The 19542-nt window shown below is 48.9% G+C and overlaps 10 protein-coding genes across 10 annotated transcripts; 4 read left to right on the top strand and 6 right to left on the bottom strand.

Annotated features, from left to right (window-relative positions):
- Positions 1 to 16: 16 nt before the first annotated feature.
- Positions 17 to 3341, bottom strand: EV420DRAFT_1637667 (oligopeptide transporter; the record flags this gene model as incomplete). Its single annotated transcript, XM_060476740.1, has 23 exons — positions 17 to 66; positions 116 to 191; positions 249 to 257; positions 313 to 382; positions 436 to 488; positions 542 to 586; positions 638 to 708; positions 758 to 832; positions 882 to 1164; positions 1221 to 1510; positions 1561 to 1626; positions 1678 to 1830; positions 1882 to 1911; positions 1972 to 2031; positions 2082 to 2169; positions 2223 to 2354; positions 2409 to 2614; positions 2664 to 2674; positions 2729 to 2844; positions 2901 to 2926; positions 2999 to 3033; positions 3089 to 3148; positions 3202 to 3341. The coding sequence occupies 23 exons, from the start codon at positions 3339 to 3341 to the stop codon at positions 17 to 19; spliced, it is 2145 nt and encodes a 714-aa protein (XP_060336591.1).
- Positions 3342 to 3345: 4 nt separating this feature from the next.
- Positions 3346 to 5353, bottom strand: EV420DRAFT_965169 (Gar1/Naf1 RNA binding region-domain-containing protein). Its single transcript, XM_060484175.1, has 4 exons — positions 4999 to 5353; positions 4595 to 4947; positions 4285 to 4544; positions 3346 to 4227 (listed from the first exon to the last, which is right to left on the bottom strand). The coding sequence occupies exons 2-4, from the start codon at positions 4871 to 4873 to the stop codon at positions 3627 to 3629; spliced, it is 1140 nt and encodes a 379-aa protein (XP_060336590.1). The 5' UTR covers positions 4874 to 4947; positions 4999 to 5353; the 3' UTR covers positions 3346 to 3626.
- A 16-nt stretch (positions 5354 to 5369) lies between these two features.
- Positions 5370 to 6377, top strand: EV420DRAFT_1262419 (elongation factor TS-domain-containing protein; the record flags this gene model as incomplete). Its single annotated transcript, XM_060467119.1, has 1 exon — positions 5370 to 6377. One exon carries the CDS (start codon positions 5370 to 5372, stop codon positions 6375 to 6377), a length of 1008 nt encoding a protein of 335 aa, XP_060336589.1.
- Positions 6174 to 8289, bottom strand: EV420DRAFT_1514847 (ceramidase-domain-containing protein). Its single transcript, XM_060471854.1, has 8 exons — positions 7725 to 8289; positions 7532 to 7669; positions 7271 to 7482; positions 7055 to 7203; positions 6935 to 7006; positions 6852 to 6877; positions 6757 to 6797; positions 6174 to 6657 (listed from the first exon to the last, which is right to left on the bottom strand). The coding sequence occupies exons 1-8, from the start codon at positions 8001 to 8003 to the stop codon at positions 6564 to 6566; spliced, it is 1011 nt and encodes a 336-aa protein (XP_060336588.1). The 5' UTR covers positions 8004 to 8289; the 3' UTR covers positions 6174 to 6563.
- Positions 8272 to 10133, top strand: EV420DRAFT_965946 (Metalloenzyme, LuxS/M16 peptidase-like protein). Its single transcript, XM_060484178.1, has 4 exons — positions 8272 to 8557; positions 8605 to 9397; positions 9456 to 9772; positions 9837 to 10133. Exons 1-4 carry the CDS (start codon positions 8306 to 8308, stop codon positions 10032 to 10034), a joined length of 1560 nt encoding a protein of 519 aa, XP_060336587.1. The 5' UTR covers positions 8272 to 8305; the 3' UTR covers positions 10035 to 10133.
- On the bottom strand, positions 9820 to 11234 carry EV420DRAFT_966293 (uncharacterized protein). Its single transcript, XM_060484179.1, has 5 exons — positions 11089 to 11234; positions 10930 to 11034; positions 10572 to 10868; positions 10435 to 10516; positions 9820 to 10383 (listed from the first exon to the last, which is right to left on the bottom strand). Exons 1-5 carry the CDS (start codon positions 11146 to 11148, stop codon positions 10232 to 10234), a joined length of 696 nt encoding a protein of 231 aa, XP_060336586.1. The 5' UTR covers positions 11149 to 11234; the 3' UTR covers positions 9820 to 10231.
- Positions 11235 to 13670: 2436 nt separating this feature from the next.
- EV420DRAFT_1514829 (RmlC-like cupin domain-containing protein) lies at positions 13671 to 15227 on the top strand. The gene is made up of 7 exons (XM_060471853.1): positions 13671 to 14241; positions 14295 to 14329; positions 14380 to 14444; positions 14592 to 14629; positions 14684 to 15038; positions 15087 to 15114; positions 15172 to 15227. The coding sequence occupies exons 1-5, from the start codon at positions 14029 to 14031 to the stop codon at positions 14783 to 14785; spliced, it is 453 nt and encodes a 150-aa protein (XP_060336584.1). The 5' UTR covers positions 13671 to 14028; the 3' UTR covers positions 14786 to 15038; positions 15087 to 15114; positions 15172 to 15227.
- On the bottom strand, positions 14857 to 15057 carry EV420DRAFT_1262921 (uncharacterized protein; the record flags this gene model as incomplete). The annotated part of the gene is made up of 1 exon (XM_060467141.1): positions 14857 to 15057. One exon carries the CDS (start codon positions 15055 to 15057, stop codon positions 14857 to 14859), a length of 201 nt encoding a protein of 66 aa, XP_060336585.1.
- A 378-nt stretch (positions 15228 to 15605) lies between the features above and the next one.
- Positions 15606 to 17720, top strand: EV420DRAFT_1719998 (uncharacterized protein; the record flags this gene model as incomplete). The annotated part of the gene is made up of 13 exons (XM_060479745.1): positions 15606 to 15894; positions 15951 to 16018; positions 16067 to 16139; positions 16193 to 16263; positions 16315 to 16332; positions 16382 to 16429; positions 16481 to 16694; positions 16735 to 16910; positions 16962 to 17023; positions 17072 to 17107; positions 17161 to 17332; positions 17384 to 17488; positions 17538 to 17720. The coding sequence occupies 13 exons, from the start codon at positions 15606 to 15608 to the stop codon at positions 17673 to 17675; spliced, it is 1470 nt and encodes a 489-aa protein (XP_060336583.1). The 3' UTR covers positions 17676 to 17720.
- Positions 17630 to 19300, bottom strand: EV420DRAFT_1719992 (UDP-N-acetylglucosamine diphosphorylase; the record flags this gene model as incomplete). The annotated part of the gene is made up of 3 exons (XM_060479744.1): positions 17630 to 18649; positions 18705 to 18936; positions 18998 to 19300. The coding sequence occupies 3 exons, from the start codon at positions 19298 to 19300 to the stop codon at positions 17766 to 17768; spliced, it is 1419 nt and encodes a 472-aa protein (XP_060336582.1). The 3' UTR covers positions 17630 to 17765.
- Positions 19301 to 19542: the final 242 nt, after the last annotated feature.

Below are 19542 nucleotides of genomic sequence, written 5' to 3'. Positions count from 1 at the left end.
GAATATCGTAGTACCATTAGCCGCAGAATTCGAATGCGGGACAGCCGATGATAGTTCCATAGCCGCCTTTAGACTCTATTAGACAAGCTAAAGGGAATTCTGGCGATTTACTTACTGCCACCGTCAACGCCAATAACCGCCAATAATGCCTGGAATACGCCACCGAGGCCTTCTCCAGCAAGAAGTCCAGCCTAGGGAAATTGTGTTACAATGCTAAGACGAGAATAGGAAGACAAGGAAAGTCTTACAGAAATAGCCTAGAGAAGCGGGTTAACTTATATATAAGGGTGTAGGAAGGGTAGTGATACGTACAAACATGTACATGTCATACCCCGCGGGATTGCGCTTCTGCCAGTAGTAGTTGAACACGGATCCGACGGCCCTGTGCGTTGAATGTGAGACGAGCGTATCCAATGCGGATGTGAGTACGCATACATGGCAATGGGGTAGTACACTTGAGGAGTGACAAAAGCAAGACCGACGGCGTTCTGTCGATTCACTTCTAAGTTTGATGTTATTGAGGAGCTTAAGAATATTTTACCCAGTTGGGAACATATATCCAATATTTCTTCGGAATCCATAGATGCTGTTGTGTGACCCATGAGTAATCAATGGTATCCATGTTGGATTAACACACCTTAACGACAACTGAAATCACACTGAAGATGCTCAGTGCGATAGCTGTATATCCGGATGAAGGAGGAATGGCTGAGGTGCAATGTCAGATTTCGCCTCTAGAGACGAGAGTCGGACTCACGCAAATTCGGGGAGGCAACAGCAAGGGCAACCGCAGCCCAGGCGGAGACAGAGGGGGCGCCATATGTACAGGTACCTTGTATGATCGTTGAAGATTTGACATAGAATGAAAACAAAGCACTTACCGCCGTTTTCATCGGGATAAAGGATACAGGGTGTAGCTTTAGTGAAGAGGATGAACAAACCAGAGGTCAAAAATATGGCAACAACGGAACCACAGAGTTGGGCAATGAACTGGTTTCGAGGCTTTGCACCAAGAAGGTAGCCAGTCTTCAGGTCACCGGTCATGTCGGAGGCTTGAGCCGCAGAGCCTGCGGAGACGACACCAGCTGCAAGGTTGAGTGTCTCTGCAGGTTTCAGTTCCAAGCCAGAGCCCTTTCCGATACCACCGAAGATAAGTTGGGATGCCTGGTATGTGTTCAGTCAGATGAGTTGTAATTACTCGGACCAGGGAATTCACAAACCTTGGCAACGGTCGATACTGGGTTGATGTCAGTCGCTCCGGAAGATTGGACACCAATGAATGAGAAGATAAATCCTAGAATAAGTGCCAAGATCGCCTCTCCCACGTTCATGTGGAACATCGTGGCTAGAATCGCACAAGACATAACAGTACTCAAAAAGAGACCGGTGGTCCACCATGAAAGTGGAATTCTGTGCTCCAGAGGTGTTTGGTCCTCGTCATCTTCGCTAATCTCGGTCCGCCGTGTGAAGAGTCCGTTGAAACTGATAGAGACCCCAGTCTTTCTCATTTCTGATCAACGGTCAGGATTACGTGCCATGATTCAAGTTATGAAATCTTACTTGCAAAAATCGGGACCAAGCTCATCACGACGTCTGCAAAAGAGTACACCAGCATCATTAATACGCCTAGGGAAATGCAAATAAGTACAGAGTCTTGAGCTGGATGTAGAAACAAACCTGGCCAAAGCAGCCAATACCGTGGAGAAGGCGAGTTGACGTATCTGCTAGCATCGTCGAAGGACATCGCGGTATATGACCATATTTCTGGAAATTCGTCCGGATAACTTTGAACACCCACGGCACGGCCAGTAGAAACGAGAGAAGGCGCGACTTGACACTTGCTATCAGTCAATCAGTTACAGATATGACTTCTTCACTCACTAATTCCCCAAGCCAGAACGGCTCCACCCACTGTGAAGGTATTAATTAGCTCAATCACTGCAATGTGCCGACCCATTAATATTCACGTACAGAAACTCCAACTAGCATTCAGACCACTCAGCATGCCGGCACCAAAGAACGCAGGAGTGACTTGCATAAGTGTCAAAACGGGCTAACAAGGTATACACGAGAAAACCTACATTCAATGATCCAGCCGTAGTTTTCCAATCCAATGATGCTGGTATATCCAATTCGAGAAAGCGACCAGCCGATATGCCAATCGTAAATCTGGAGGAATATGGTCAACTTCACGTAACACCAATATCAGGTATTATGCTCACAACACCAGGCGCGTAACCGGTCATGACCTTGAACACAAAGGTTATAGCAAAGGAAATCAGGAGCGACCAAGATTTCTTCTTGGCAACTTCCTCGCCCTTCTTTCCAAAATGCAAAGACCGAATTGTATATGCCTGTTCAAAAAATTGTCAAATATGTGACCGGAGATTCAGCCGAAGTGTACGTACCGTAGCAGCAGGTGTCGGGAAGGTGAGCTTCTGGTGAATAATGTAATACCTCCTTAGAGGAATGACGAAAAAGACACCAAAGAAGCCTGCGGTACAAGTCAGCGCGATCAATTTGCCTATGTCGTCTTGCGGGAACTCAGAAAATAAATGAAGTCTGTACATAGCCGGAACAGCGCTAACAAACAAGATACCGAGACCACCGGCGGCTATCATAGAGTCAGTAGCTACAAGCGAAGTGCGGCGCAATAAACGTACCAGTAGCGGCACTTCCGAGGAGTCTATCTCAGTACGAAGACCACTCGATAAGCAAAAGAGATTACCTCTGAACAGTACAGTTCTCCTTGGGACCGAACGGGCCGCCGAAGAGCCATCCAAGGATGCCAGATTCTGGTAGAGCTTTCGAAATAGGTTTCAAGATGGCGAACCCAAAGATGGCCTAGAAATACTGAGCAACAGGATAGGATAGATAAGACGGGGCCTCTTACCCCAAACAGTTGAGGACCAAACGTAAAGCCGGTCTTCAGTCCGAGATAGATGTTAGAAGACATATGAATACAATCACGTCAGATGGCGACAGCGGGGATGGTTACCGATGGCGCCTAGGACGCAACCAACGAAGACAGCACTAGGTGAGTCATGAGTCCTCTTGCTAAGCACCTGTTTTTTGGCTTGTTACTCACCGGACAGTAAGCTGGTGTGTCTCTTCTGGTGCATCGGGATCAAGGGGGAAGGGCGTAGACCTGGGAAGTGTACTCAGTATACATTGGACGCCTTGGAAAGACGGTCGACCTACACATCATGGTCATCCATGAGCTCGATGATTGCATCTTCATGTTCAGCAGCATGCAACCCCGCCTTCTCGTTTTCCGAGCTCGAATACGTTGCACGGTGGGCGAGCGATGCATTGGCGACGTGGTCGATATCAGTGGACATTATGAGGACGACGGTGGTCGCACAAGAACTAAGATTGATGGCTCAGCCTTTAAATTAAGTATTTCGTCGAGCGCGCGGAACTATTCCAAGGCCATTCTGCTCGGAGCCTGCCTTCGAATTGGAAGCACATGAGTAGGCACCATATGCATGATGAAGTTTCTCCACATGGGAGAGATATGTTGAACGCTTGACAAGTTCTCAGGGTCGCAGGTCTGGGATCAACCGGTTGTTGCACAAAAGAGATACGAGGCATATAATTAATTAGTCCCTCATGACTGCACAGAACTACGACGACCCCGGCCCATATCCTCCTCCAGTTCCCCATCCTTGACTCCAGTATTGGTCTGGAGTCACATAGGGATTCTGCCCGTGCGGGTATGTCATGCCAGCCATTCCAAATGCAGCTGCAAAACGGGGGTTGATATGAGGCTGAACCATCGCGGTCTGCTGATACGTGTGGAACTCGGCGGGATTGTATTGAAATCCATGATGGGAAGGGACTTGCGTGATAGCATCATACTCAGGTCTTTCGACGCGATTCTGTTGCTGCCGACCCCTTCCTTGTCCACGGCCACGACGATCTCGATGGGGTGGTCTACGCCCTGTGCTGGTACTGGGGGCCGACTCCGATGGAGTATCACTCTGACAATTAAAACTGCCCTGAGAAGATGGCACGAGGGAGATATCAGCGTACGGATCTTCATCGTATGGCATTGGTGGTGGACGTGTTGGAGCAGAGGCAGAATAGTCTAGATCATATGGGCTGTGGTCATCATAGGCGCTATTGCTGCCAAACGCGTCAGTCATCATATCTTGGTCCTGCATACGCGTTGGGGTGCTGAATCTCGATGAAGTGGAGGCAACGGAACCCGCGCGGCTTCGGCGTCTGCAGAGCATGGCGATAAGGACGCTAAATCAAATGTACAACAGAGTGGTCACCGACCCATTTTTCAAGTTCCTCTTATGTGCGGCCTCTGCTTCGTCGTCTGAGAATTCCAGTTCGTATGCTGCTGGTTCTTCGTCATATATATTGCTAGCGTCGCTTCCTTTTATTCGTATCGAATCTACGGCCACGAAGCGGCTTCTTCCAGGGACGTGGAATACTTGACGTGCTAGTCTGATCTTGTCGGTGTCTAAAGGGAATGTAGAATCGAATTTGACCTGATAAAGAGGCTGGGCAGTGGGACCGAAAGTTTCGTAAATCTGACAAGAATCAGAACGCAATTGTAATGGAATGCAAAAAAAGCACGTACATAGCCTAATACCTTGCGATCGTCAAAAACCAGCAAGGTTTCAGAGTCGAGAACATGGTTGATATGACTAGAAGGAAGGCCCCTGATGATTACCGCTTGGTCCATAATGTTCACTATCTCGCCAAGCATCTCAATGGGCTCCTCAGGGTCAACTTCTGCAATTTCTGGGACAGAAATATTGGAATCGAGGACTTCGTGCTGACTGGCGAAGTAGGACTGAGATTCAGTGGGCAATCCTGATTCTCCTTCATCGTCGTCAATTTCCTTCCGAAGTCGCATCTGTGGTTCGCCCTCTTCAGAGGAGCTAGAGTCATCTGATTCCGAGTCGGCGTCAGATTCGGAGTCTTTGGGTACTATACTGGCATAGATATGAAAATAGGCTGATTTGACATGAAGAGACTTACGGTGATGGAGCGCGGTCCTGTTTCACCGGCGCGTCCGTTTTTGCTTCCATTCTCCATATCCATTTCTTCATCGTCTTCTTTGACGATAAGAACAGTCCTCAATCTCATCTTCACTCGCGTATTCGCTACTCGAACTGACTAATGTCCTCATCAGAAGAGTCGATTGGTGCTGACTGTGCCAGCGGGAGGCGAATTTTTGGAAGAGCTAGAGGTAGGTACCAAGCAAGCTCTGGATGAGCAAGAGGTCCTGAGGTACAAAACTCGGCGTCTTGAAAGCGTCCATGAGACGTTGGAGGACGAGAGACTTGGAAATTTTAATTTCAGAAAATTGCGGCGAAGACCCGAAGTGACATGTGTGACACCGTGACACCATGTCCTTTTCTTGCTACCACAGAGCGACGCGATCTGCCTTCACACCTTGTTTCCGGCGATTCTACTCTACCCCAGAGCCAGGAAAGAAAACAAACATTCAGCTAATTGCAGAACTGCGAAAACTCACCAATGCACCTCTCTCAAAAGCGCGATTAGCACTGCAGGAATCTAATGGAGACTTGGAGGGCGCGAAGAAGTGGCTGGAAGCGGAACTAGTGGTGTCAGGTGCTGCGAAAGCAGCCAAAGTCGAGGGCAGAGCGGCAAATCAAGGTGTCATCAGCCTTACCGTTGTAGATGGAGGATATGGACATGGCTTTGATCCCAAACACCACCAAAAAGAACGCGACGGACGTATCAGGGCAGGGCTGGTCGAAGTCAACTGCGAGTCTGATTTTGTCGCCAGAACCGACCAGTTCTCTCAGCTTGCAGTGGCTCTTTCGTCTGTCGTTGCCCGGATACCTGCCTTGTCACATTCCGAGGATCCGTCCTTCGAACACCTTGACGTACCTGAGCTTTTACAGGCTCAGTACGGGGACGGAGCCATGACCGTTAAATCAACTATTCAGAATATAATTGCGACCATTGGCGAGAACATATTTATACGACGCGCCGCAGCGATATCATGGGCTCCCCAGCCGGACCGCGCCGTCCGACTTGGTTGGTATACCCACAACTCCAATGTCCCCTTCCAAGGCCAGATAGTCGGGTTATCTTTGCTAGACATTCGCGCTCAATCCGTTGGGAAGCTCCTTGAGCCAACAACAGAGAACTCGCCATTGTCAGACAAGGCGGGACAGCTGTCGCATGCCCTCGCTCAGCAAATTGTCGGATTCAATCCCGTGTCTATTACGGGAAACGATGAAATGAGCTTGTACGAACAGGGCTTCATGGCGGGCCAAGGAGCATTAGTCAAAGACTATCTCGTGAACTGGCGCGGGGAAAACAAATTGCAATCAGTGGATGTCGCTGGTTTCCTCAGATGGAAAGTTAGCGAACCGGTCCCATAGTAAACCAGGTAAGTAGGTAAATCTATTATCCGCTGCGTGTCTTAATTCACACTCGTAATAGCGCCCTGATCTATAAACACCCCCGCTCATCAGTAAAAGTAATGTCAATAAATAATTGTCCCCTTGGCCCTGACATCTCTACAACAATTATGAGAAACTATCCTCGGACCCGAGATCTCGCAAAGATTATGGTGCTTTGTGATATGCATATTTTACTATAGGAAATCCGTAAGGATGTTGCATCGTATAGCTGCGGTGATCGTCCTTCATGCAAAGCGAACTGCAATGCCACGGTGAGACAAGGCACAGCGATTTGTACGGAACGCTCACATATCTACAGCATAGTCAGCAAGGAGTTCGGCCCAGAGAGAAATTCTGCTTACATGTAACACCAACTACCATAAAGTAGGTGCCTGTTCCCTGTTACGCCGCATGAATGATGCGAACTGATGCGAGAGCGAGAAAATTTCTTACCGTGAAGATGTGCCACCACGCATGTCCTACCAGGTCATATTAGAGATGCGAATAACTAGTGAGAAGTTGTATACAATGCTCACCTTCGAACAGGAAAGCCAACGGCCAGCCAACTGCTGTTTTCCAGGCTGTCAAAGGATCGCAGAATATGTTGTCTAGGTTCCAGATGAAAAATCCAAAAATGAATAGTCCAGCTCCAGTACCAAAGACGTTACTAATTTCTGCCTTCTTGTCGTCTGGAATACGGAATCGTTCCTCAGACCAGTTCAGAAGGTAAGCAATTCGAACGCCGATGGTTGATGCAATAGTCCCGAACACAACTTGATGGTAGACAGGATTCCGATTGATGATGCTGGAAAATGATGGTGAATAAAACAGGAGCAGCCGAAGAGTATAAAATATTTTATTGATGTACGCACTAGCTCCAGGTGAATAGCGCGTCAAACGCGATGGTCATGAAAAGAGTAATCAAGGCGCGAGAATCGACGAAGCTGAAGCCCGGCGAGCGGTCGTATAAAACCCAGCAGCCCAACGATGCGACATAGACCATAGGCAGTTCGTCGGCGAGTTGCCAATGAAACAACAGCGTCGCATGGAAAGCGAAACTCCCGAGGCCGACGGTAGCAAAGCCCTACTCCCAGGATCAGACGATAATTGACATCTATAATGGAATGACACACAATAAATCCAATAGTGTAGACCGGCGGAAGGGATTGACGTATAATGTTGAGTACACCGTACACGGCTAGTCCGATAGAGTAGAGGTTAGAGAATGTATTAACCAGTTCTGCGACATAGAACGAGAACTGGTAGTTGGCCTAGTGTGGGGTGAATGAGTATGGTCCAACGCCGGGATCAACAGTGGAGACGTACTTCACACCAGTCTAAAGTAGCGGTCGCAGGTCCATAGAAGCCCTCAAAGTTTACGACGCTGTTGACGGAGGCCATGATGGGGGTATAGGAATGGAATGGAGGGGGCCCTTTGCAGGTGAAAGAGACGAGTCCAGGAAGGCCCATTGCAGTATATATGTGCCGCAGCGGGACGCGATAGATGTTCCAATGTGACCGCTTGTGACAAATTACGAGCATGTTTACAGACCGGCAGCCGGAAGATACTGGTTCGGAGACAAAGGCACTATAGGAGACAAGCATATGGATTGATGTGACGGGCGACAGAGAGTATGATGTGGAAGCCGAATGAGCTAGCCCGTAATCGCTACACAAATTGGAAAACAGATCAACTGGTGCTATTTTAACTTCCTTGATGGGAAAATCGCATGCAAAGAAGGAATTCAGAAGACAAGAAGAAAGATGCAGCCTAGCATGTCGCGGCGTAGAAGGTCGTTTCGGGAATTTGAGAGTGGATTAGCGGTTTTGCCTGCGATAAGCCAGAACAGGAAATCCAAGTTCGTCGGCGATCGCTGACGTCATCCTGCCCTTCTCTTTTCAAACTCATGCGCAAAGCTTGCTACTCACTCGTCCGTCGCACCCACAATGTTCGTCAAACTCAAATACGGTCACTCGCGACAACTGCGCCTGCGCCTCCTTCCGTACAGATAACCACCCTTCCCAACAGAATCCGTGTCGCTACCGAGTCAACCCCTGCTTATTTTTCTTCCGTTGGCCTCTATGTTGATGCTGGCTCCCGCTACGAGACAGACGATATTCTGGGGAGCACCCATTTCTTGGACAGGATGGCATTCAAGGTGTGTCTTGCTTCTCTTTTTCACTTTTCTCTCGCTGACCGTCCCAGTCATCGCGGTCTCGGTCGGACGAGGAGATGTCGGCAGCGGTGCATTCACTCGGGGGCCAGATATTATGCTCGTCATCCCGAGAGGCCATCATGTACCAGTCCTCGCATTTTCACCAGGGGACGCCACTGGCTGCAGAGCTCATCGCGGACACCGTCCTGAATCCTGAATTCCTTCCTGAGGAACTGGAGGCACAGCGGGATGCTGCTCGTTACGAGATCCGTGAACTCTCAGCGAAACCTGAAATGATACTTCCCGAAATCCTTCACGGCGTAGCATACAACCACAAAGGTCTTGGCAAATCCCTTCTGTGTCCCGAGCATCGTATAGAGGCCATAGACGGACCGACACTGCGGCGGGCGATGGCCCACTGGTACCGGCCAGAGCGTATGGTCGTCGCTGGTGCTGGCATGCCCCATGAGCAGCTTGTCGAACTTACAGACAAGTACTTTTCGTCACTAAAATCCTTGCCCGCCCCCGGCCCATCATTAACCTACCGACCAAACACCCCTCAACAGCAGGCGCCGACAAATCTGTTGTCTTCCTCTGCGCCTTCTGTTACCAAAACTTTGACGCGGGCTGCGTCCTATCTCTTCCCCGCCACCCATAATGATGCTCCTGGACGATTAAATCCTGACTCAGACTACACCGGCGGTCATCTTTTCATCCCAAATGAAACGTCCGAATTTGACCACCTATATGTCGCATATGAGGGTGTGGGTATTCATCATGACGATGTCTATACCGTAGCCACCATGCAAGTACTTCTCGGCGGAGGTGGAAGCTTTTCAGCAGGTACGGCTTGATGCTAGGCATTCTCAATGATTGCTAAGTACCACCTTTGCTCCATCAGGCGGTCCCGGAAAGGGCATGTACTCGCGGTTATACACCAGCATTTTGAACCACTTCCCCCAAGTAGACCATTGTGCTTCTTTCCACCATATCTACAGCGACTCTTCATTGTTCGGCCTCTTCGCTTCCTTTGACTCCAAGGCGCGTGGAGGTAATACTCCAACTCAAATACTCCCTCACCTTATACATCAACTGAGTTTACTCCTCTACACTCCGATCCCCGAGCAAGAACTGTCGCGCGCGAAGAACCAACTCAAGTCAAGCTTAATGATGTCCTTGGAGAGCCAGGCTATCCAGGTAGAGGATTTAGGCAGACAGGTGTGACGCTTTCTTCATTTATGTCCTTCTGTGACTGTTCTGACATATCAAATCTTAACCTCAGATACTGGTTCAGGGTCGAAAAGTCCCGGTATCGGAAATGGTGAAGAAAATAGATCTTATAACACCCCAAGAAGTTCGTCGCGTGGCCTCGACGATATTCGGGCTCCAGTCCGGGGCAAAACCGACCATTGTCTGTATGGGACAGGATGACATTGGCGACTACCACAAGGCCTTTAGAACGTATGGGTTGGCAGTGTGATACATCTATACAGCATTCATATTAGTGTATCCTTATTCTGCATATGATATCTTCTCAAGGTCCCATCAGTCACCGCGGTTAGGCAAAGTTAAACAGTTAAGTTATTCCTCCGTAAGTATTAGTATACGGCCCGCAGTGAAATAAAATGGAGCATGAAGCAGATGATGTCAGAATGTTAGCATATGAAAGGTGTAAAATTAACTTCGCAGCTTCCTCCAACGGGTGTTGCGCGTTGTGCACATGTATATCTCGGCTCCCGGAGCACAGTCCATCCAAGCTGAAACCTGGGTAGGCTGCAGGTGTGTAACAAGGCAGCGCTCGCCAAGCTCGAAGGAGCCAGCAGGCCTGCCTTCCGAAAGGGAAACGTTCAGGACATCCCACACCGTTAATTGAGCCATACGATTTCCAGGTCGCCGCTGCGTTCGTGCATCTTTTACGACAATGACCCTGAAACTACGGACATCCCTAGTAGGACAAATGTCCTGGCGGCGCGGTTTCAGCAAATTGCTTTCCAATGACGAAATGATGATAACTCACCGCTAGTTCTTTTCCGATCTCATCCATAAGGTTCTCCTGGTTTTTCTCAAGCTGTTGCCGGATGCGCCGGGCTAGCCAGCCCGCGTCTGCAGGTGATATCGCCGAGATGACCTTTCCGGCCTCTTCGGGTTCTTCAAGTTTATCGTACAAGTCATCGATATGATCTGGTGGTCCGTCTTCTCCCGGTCGGAAATGACTGCCTGCTTTGCGCTCTAGCCTATCTGCGTAACCGTGATATCGCCGCGTATTCTTGTCGAAGTCTTGGCGTAGCTTCGATTCCTCGAATTCTCTCCTTCGCTGTCATCACGGGAATTAGTTGAGAGGGAAAACAGGAAATCAAGAACGCAACAGCACCTACCTGCCATTCATCGCGAAGCGTCATTTCTTCCTTCTCGTTCAGAGGGCCGTTATTTATTCGTCCCTTATCGGTGTGAATAAACTCGAAGTATGCGATAGGATAAACCTAGAGGCGAATTTTTTTCAGTAAAGTGGTGCCACTAGAGGTATCGATAACTACCTTTACAACAAGTAAATCCATGGCGGCCACTATGCCCCCATCACGAGTCAAGCTATGCATTGTAGCTACTGGTAATTCTCTTTGAAAGCCAAGTTTTGCGTGCCATGGAGCTAGATGTGTCGAATTTCCGGTCAGTATCAACTTGATGGAGTTGTAAGCCTCAAGTATCTCTTGAGGGTCTTTCCGCTCTGAGTCCAGCTATTCCAGGACGTCAAAAAGAGATGGGCGCCAATTACGGAATGGAACTTACTCTAGCGCCCACGATTGCAATCTTCCTGCCGATTGCCAGAGTTCCCTTCTGAATGGCTCTCGTGAGTGGGGCATCGACCTGCGCTCGAATCTTATACCACCCATCGGTGAGCTCAAGTTCTGGACAGCCGTGATACATCTCGCCATTCTCCAAGAGCCTGTTCTCCATCCACTTGATTTCGCTCACGCATAGAACCATGGGAGACGTAGATGGCGCGTCCTGAGTCGCAATAAGTCGCAATGGCGGTCGAACTCCTTGATTAATCTCGCGTTCATATCTAGAGAGAACGGGTAAGTACTCAGCACTCCGAAATCGTCAAGGTAAATAGCTTACCGATACAGCATTTGTCGATACACTTCTTCCCAACACCATCGTCTTTCCTTTTCATCCCACTCCTTCTCCGGTTCGAGGCAAGTCATACCAGCAAGCTTCCAGAGGATAAGACCCCAATGGTTATCAATCCAAGGCTTTGTAACAAGAGAGCACCCCGCTTCCTTGAGGTATTTGAAGGTTGCCAGCGGATCCATAACAGCATCAGGATGAACTGTGTCAAAGGGTGGCGGATCATCATATTGCGTTGAAGGTACCTGCCTGTAGAAGGAATAGTAGGCCGTTATGCGCGGGTGAATCTGTTCAAGTTCAGATAATGACCTGTAGAACAAATTAGCACCTGAAGCTTGAGCTATATATCCACATACATTCCGGGAAACTCAAGCTCTTTAGCAGTAAAACGCTGAGGCACGAGACCAGAAGAAGCCAGTGTCTTGCGGTTGGGAGGTTTTGCTATGGGAACGGATGAGCCTAAGTCCAGTTTGAGGAACAGAATCCTTACTTAGATCGAAGAATTGATATGTTTTCGTCTTCGAAGTTGGAGAAGTCTGAGTCTTCGTCTGAACGGTACCAGATTTCAAATTGGGTGATGGGGATACCACAAGCTTCTTGTCTGCCTCCCTCGTCTGCTGCAATAATGTCTCATGACCAGGTTCTCCGGGTCTCATGCCAGGTTTGAAAGGCGTCACAAATTTTGCAGGGGTGGTTCGCGGTTTAGATTTGGGTGTAGAGAATCCGGTAGATAGCACTGTGGATTTCGGTGTGCTGAGATTCGTGGAAAGGGGAGAGGATGCGAGAGGATGGTGAGCACGAGGTATACTACTCTGAGGGTCATTTTGCAGGTTCGCAAGTGGTGAGTATGACTGTTTGAGAGGAGAAGGCTTAATAAGCGGCGATTTAAACCCCTGTTGTTTCACTTTGAGGCTCTCCAAGGAGGGGTTTGTAGGCTCTTTCGAAAGTGGTCGGGCGAATGGGGCGGGACTAGGTGTACCAGGTGTATCGGGCGTGTTCTGAACATTTCTCAACGCCGGACGCGCAGGCGGGGTGAACGGTACTACAGATGAAGCAGTGCGAAATAGATTCATGGCGTCCGGTTGTGTCGATCCCTCAGCGGGAGGTCCATCAGTGTCATCTTCCTGCCACTCTTTCATCTTTTGACGCGCCTTTTCAAGGGCTGCCAAAGAAGGTGCTATAATTCCTTTAGATGCCGTTGAAAAACCGGAGGCGTTTGCTGAACTGAACAAAGATGTGGCAGATATAAGGCCTGCTGTTTGAAAACTACTCGTTCCGCTGGGAAGTCCCGGAGCGAACCAAGAAGAAAAGTCTTTCTCTTGTACTGGAGAATTAGGTGAAGAAGATGACTGAGAGGGGGGGAAGAGATCCATGTCTGTAGTCGAGGTAGAGGCTATAGCTGCAGCAGATGTGAACCCAAATGCAGGGAAGATAGCTGAGGTCGAGGGATCTTGTTGTTGTGAGCTTCGCGCATCAAACGGATTTCGCGACACATCCTGTACATGGATGAACATCGTTCTGGCAGGCATGATTGGACACTCACTTCATGCACGGCATTGCTTGACCCGTACTTGTCTGTCTCGTCCTCGTCGAAAGATTGAGCCTTCTGAGAATAAGATGTCTCTATTCTGTCAAGCGCCTCAATATCATCCTGACTGAGGTTCAGTTCTTCGTCAAATTCAGGAGAAGATAAACGCTGTCGCTTGCGATTTGGAGAAGACTTTGGTGATAGACCTAGAGCTTCCTGTCAGAACACTGCATGAAGGACACAATAAACACGTACTTCTACGCATTCTGACTTGCTTGACGGGAAATGGTTGCACTGGTAAGGCACGTAAAGACGCGTGAATCCGTGCAATAGTGTACGATCTGGTCTAACGAGTGTGCTCTTGTTAGACAACAAACCACAATAACACGTTCAGTCACGTGGTATTTCGGCAGTCCTGTCATTCCGTTCCGAGGATCCATTTTCCAATAATTTATCGCGTACCTCTGCGCGTGGACAGATCCTACATACTGGGCATGATTGGAATGCGCTGTCATGTTGATTCTTTAAAGTGCGTATGACTTTTCGCGCTACCAGATAAACAATACCTTGTCGTGCGCTCGGACTCTCAGGCAGTTGGTTTCCGTTACAGATCAAACCTGTGCTATTGGTTTGCTATTGGTGGAATATACGATCACGAGTCTACCCATCTTTGCACAACTTGCCTGAAGCGCCCACTAGATTCTCGACGGCTAACCTCGGCTGCCACTGCGCTACAGATACATCTGACATCTGCTGATCAACGGATAGTATATATAGCCTTTACGCTCCCATCCAACTTTCATTTGCTTTCATCCCCACAATGCGCGCGTATTACTTTGACAATCTCCCTGGCGACCAACGTCTTCCCCATGATTCTGCTCGTCCGGTGTCTTTAGACGCTCTGAAATCTTTGGATCTTTTGTATATGAACATTCCTGTGGATGGTTATGAAGAAAAGATTGCAACTGTGGCAAAGGAAGGGGATTACAAGAACCATGATGTTATCAGCATCTCTAAGGAGGGTTTGGGCGACGTAGGCTTTGTTCATTACCGGGCAGCTCTGTCATCTCACTTGATCTGTCCTAGCAATATGATGCCAAGATTAAGGCCTTCTACGAAGAGTGGGTAGCTTGTACCCTGCATGGTAATGAAAACTCATTGTATTACGCAGACATATGCATGAAGACGACGAACTTCGTTACCTTCTTGCCGGAAGTGGCTACTTTGACATCCGTGGTCGGTCCTATCTTTGAAGCCATGAATTCTGTTCTTAGGAGCTTTGTGTACTTTACAGAAGCCGCGACGGATTCCTGGATTCGCTTAGCGCTGACCGCAGGAGACCTCATCGCTCTGCCTGCTGGGATATATCACCGCTTCACTTAGACACCGACGACAACGTGAGAACTGTACGGCTGTTCAAAGTAAGTAGAGGCAGTTGAGGGCTTACCTGTAACCAATTCTGACGGGGCCGACAGGATGTTCCCAAGTGGACCGCTCTTAACCGTGGCCCGGAAACTGAAAACCACCCTATTCGCGTCGCTTATTTAAAGAGCCTGGAAACAGTCACGACGGTTTAGTGCGGGAGCTGGAGGACTACTTGTGTAATTGTGTCTCTATTGTATTGGCGTCAAACATGCATCCCAGCCTACTATTCTGGGTGATCCTTGATCCATCTCTTCACGACACGAGGAAGGGGACAGGCGGTGGACTCTCCCATATCGTTTGTTTCCTCATATAGTTTCAGACAACACATGTAAAGTTGACGAAGATGCCGTTGGCAGTTTTCTGGCTTGTAAGTATGTTTATTCAAACAGATTTGAAGTTCGCATGCTGTTCCGGTGGTGAGCATGAGGGTCAGAGGAATACGATGTGTTTGACCTTGAGCCTGACAGGGTGGAGGCGATGACTGTCATGAACGATACCGAGTCAAGTCTAGCAAGTATGAAGAGGCTGAGAAACACACCATGATAGTTTTGGTCAAGTTAAAAGGTCGACGTCATGGGATACCCATTCTTACCGCTGCAAGATTTGTTTACAATGTTATCGGAATTTTGACACAAGTTTGTTTACATGACTAAACGAGAAAAAAATCTCTTGTCAAGGATCACGACGGTAAAATTCTCTGCAGCCAACCGACGCAACGATATTTGTTTTCTTAGTTGAAAGGACGAATCGTTGACGGGCCGTAACGACGACCGTGGACAAAGAGGGATAAAGCAAGATTTCGGCTCGACAACAGACCAACGCTTGCCACTACGCGACTTTTGAACCTTCCTTGGATTCACTCTGCCTCTCTGTCTGCCCTTCACTGTTCACTTTAGATCCTTGAAATCGTTTTTTCAAGGCATCATCATGAACGGTGCATCACAATCCAGTGCTCAAAACGCGTCGACCAGAATGGCCAAACCGCCACCTGCCGGTCCTGCTCCTCCAGCTCCTGCACCGGCTTCTGCTCCTCCAGCGCCTCCAAATGCTGCCCGTACGGGTCCACCGCCTCCCAGCCATCCTCCGGCGGTCAACGGCACCCATCACCATCACCACCAGCATCCACCTTCATCAAATAACAAAGGGAAGAAGAAAAATGATGCCCCAGTGGATCCTGCCGTCATGTATGAGAGCTTGAAGAACAGAATAGCTGCTTTGGAGGAGGAGGAAGTATTGGAAGAGGAAGAAGAACGAAGATTTGGTGCGTGCCAAAACTCACTCTCCATGGTGTACCACTCATTTTTCCCCTTTCCAAAGCCGAAGAAGCCCAGAAATCGGTGAAAGGACTAGAGGAAAATGTCATTCATGCAAAATACATTGAACTGGTACTGCAAGAACGTCTTCATAGCTGCATCCGCTTATGTGGTTTCCAGTTTGCAGAGCTTAAACGGCTGGAACGAGATCATGCCAAGGAGAAACAGAAACTCACCAAGGACAAGGATGCCGGTTCGTGCGGTAACAACTCTTCGTTCTGATGTTCGCCTAACTTTCACGAATAGCGAAGAGTCAGCTAACCAAGGCTAACCAGACCAAGACGAAGATGGAAAATTTAGCCAGGGAGCTGCAGAAGGTCTGCCATACATTTCCACCAACTTCTACATGTATTGATTCCATTGTCTAGGATAACAAACGACTACGGGTAAGTGATGTGCTACGTTGAAACATCCAGTCTTGCTTATAGACTGCAGGAAGATGGAAAACGGTTGGCACAGTCTGTGGAGGACGCTCAGGATGAGGTACGTGGAGTTCTCTATCATCTTCAATTCCAAGCCAAACCTCGGCCTTAGCTGCTCCAGATGCGGAATGACGTTTCAAAACGCGCCGACAAGGCAAAAATACAGGACGTTAAATACCGAGAAATGCCCGATATCGTCGTCAAAGTAGTATGTCGGTATCGTGCCGAGCTATTCTTTAAGATATCTCGCAAAACGAAGTTAACGAAGCTGTTCAACGCGTGGACCGACCGTATGGAGAAAAACGGAGGGAAGAAAGATGGCAAGGGTAGGTGAGCCTATCAATGGGTCTGTGAAGACGGATGCAGCTAGTACATTCTCGTCGGGTTCATCGACATCTGGTTCGATGATGCAGTTCATTTTCACACACAACGGACGGACTGTCGAGGCTGACCAAACACCGGAGGAGGCAGGAATGGAAGATGGAGATGAGATTCTCGCTGTGGAGTTGATGGACTTGACGGAGGGCATTTCGGATGACTTGGTGAGTAGCCTTGACTTGAGCACACGTGAAAGTACAATGATCACCTTCAAGGACGAAATCGTGGAACCACAACGACAAAAACTGAAGAAGAACTGGACAGATGACCCACAGGAGTAAATCAACTAACTCTCAATCTAACCGCACTCTAACCCACTTCTTAGAGCTAAACGGACGTTGGAAGAAATATTTGATGGAGTGTATGTTTCCGTCTTTAGTTGGCTGAACTGGCAATTTATTCATATATGACTAGTGTACGAGAACGACTAAAGGAAGTACTCCGACAATACGAGCTACGGGAACGGCATTTCGAGTGTGTTATACGGTCAAAAGAGCTGGAGGTGCTTCTTTCACGAGCACGAGCCGCGGAGCAAAAGCAGCTAGCAGAAGGGGAAAAAGGTCGCAGGGATAAACTGGACGAGGAGGTATGAGTTTGTCTGCGTGGACTTTTGACTGTCACTTGGGTTCGATTATAGTTCTTCTTCACCCGTACACAGATGCATCAGCTCCGAAAGGATTTGGAGGAAGCACAGAATGGTCAGGCAATGCTCATCGACAAGCTAATACAGTGCTGCAAAGAGGTTAGCATATCTACTTCACGTATCTCTCTGCGTCGTGACACTGATTCAGATCCGGAACGAAAAGCCCAACGCTGAACGAACACAGCGACTATTCGCCTCCCTACGAGAAGAGCTTGAGAAGAGAGTCCCGCGAACGGTACCTAACGCGACGCAGAAGAAGTTGCCAGATGAACATGTGCCTAGTTGACACAACTAAGATACATTATGACTGCAAATGCAAAGTATAAGGTCCATGCGGAAGTCCTATCCAAGTCCAGATAAAAGAATGGGGGGTATATTATACTAACGCGTCCAACTCTTCAACTCCTTCAACAATGCCCGATCTCGTGAAAGTCTTTCCCTTAACAGTTTCGAGGCCTTCACCTGCATAACTGACTAAGGGTGAAATCTCAATCTCCACGCCATTTTGCACCGTAGCACCTGCCTTCTCCAAGAAGCGCCTGTGTTGGGAAAGCAAGTCACGACGACTGGTCTTGGGGTCATCGGAACCTGTTAGGGGGGCATTCTTCAGCGGGCTGAAGTCTTCTTTGCGCTCAACCTCCAATACCGTGAAACGTTCCGTGTATGGGAAAACGTCGAAAACAAACATTTCTAGTTTCATGCCGTTGACCTTGGAGGGCTTGACGATCTCACCAGTCTCTATGTCGACGTGAGGAATCTTCTTGCGCGCGATGTGGAATGCTAGTTCCTCCTCAAACGTCTCCACTGAATTGAGGTACTGGGTGGTGTAGAAATGATTTGCGATGTTACCGGCACGGAAGGCGAGTTCGCCGTTCTCGTCCCTTCTTTCTGCCTGTTCCTTCGAGATCTCAGAATACTCGACAACACCGGGCTTGTTGCCGCGGTAGGCGACTACTCCAACAGATTCGGTAGGCTGGGTTTTTGGAACGACTTTAGCTGCGCAATCAGCTTGCTTTGCGATGCTATAGCCGAGGAAGACGGGATCGGCAACCCTGACAAGACAGTTGTCAACGCAGTACGCATGTACATAGAGCACTTTGCGCTTAGAGAGATCTGAGAGGACCGTATGTGATTTGTCTGCAGGTGATAGCGGGGCTCGTGTAGCCGCATAGAGACCACCGTTGCCGTCTGGGGCGACAGCGACGTGAGAAGTACTGTCAAGTAGGACTTTGCCTTCCATGGTGAGACAAGGTAATGTACCTGTGCATATGATGAGCTTTTATTTATGAACAAAGCGGTTTTTCATAGAGCTCACCCTGCTCGAAGAAGATGACATTCTGCGGTTTGAGACCGAAATGCGAATGTTGGGTGAAGAAGGCTTCGGTGTCCCGACGTGTAGGTCCGCTGGTCATGACATACCAAGGAATTACAACGCTTCCAGCTGGTTTCTCGAATTCTGTCTCCGCAACGATCTGCAGCCTGGCAATACGTTCGGCTTGGTATTGGAAGAGGGATTTGTGTGAGGGAAGGCCGATATCGTAGCAGCCCTTGGGCGCACTGCTACCCAAACGTGTCCCCCTGGCCACCAGCCATGAGGAGGACACCTACTTGTCCCCGCGAAATAGCCTCCAGACCTATTCTTCGCCACTCAAGGTCCTTGGCTGCGTTGCCAACAGAGTCCGATGCACCCTTTGGTAGCGGTTCAATGTCATCGGGTTGGGCATTACCATTGGCAGCTCCCGCCTCGCTGCTAACGGCTTTCTTGTAAATTCGATTAACGCGTTCGATGTCGAGATTTTCGAGCTGAGCGAGAAGTGATGCTTGCTCTTCTTGAGATAACTTGGGCCAGAATTTGAAGAGGTGACCTTGGCCAGCGGCTTCGTAACGAGAGCGGATATTGTCGAAGGACATGGTGGACGAAGGAAAAGATCTAGAGATAATTTAACAGAAGAATCGATGAAGGGAATGGACAGGTGGAAAGCTGATGGAACTGGCGTGGTTGCTCGCGGAAGTAGCCTGATTTCAGGTGGTGGCTGTGTTTGGTGGCTGTACCGGTTCCAACGAGCGCCCACCATGATACACAGCTTTAACACAGCTTTCTGGTATTCAAGTCGGCAGCAGGACAAGGCAATGCAAGTCCCGTAAAGTAAGTG

This window comes from Desarmillaria tabescens (assembly GCF_030435595.1).
Source record: "Desarmillaria tabescens strain CCBAS 213 chromosome Unknown EV420scaffold_5, whole genome shotgun sequence".
NCBI lineage: Eukaryota > Fungi > Basidiomycota > Agaricomycetes > Agaricales > Physalacriaceae > Desarmillaria > Desarmillaria tabescens.
This window is presented reverse-complemented; position numbering and strand designations above follow the sequence as displayed.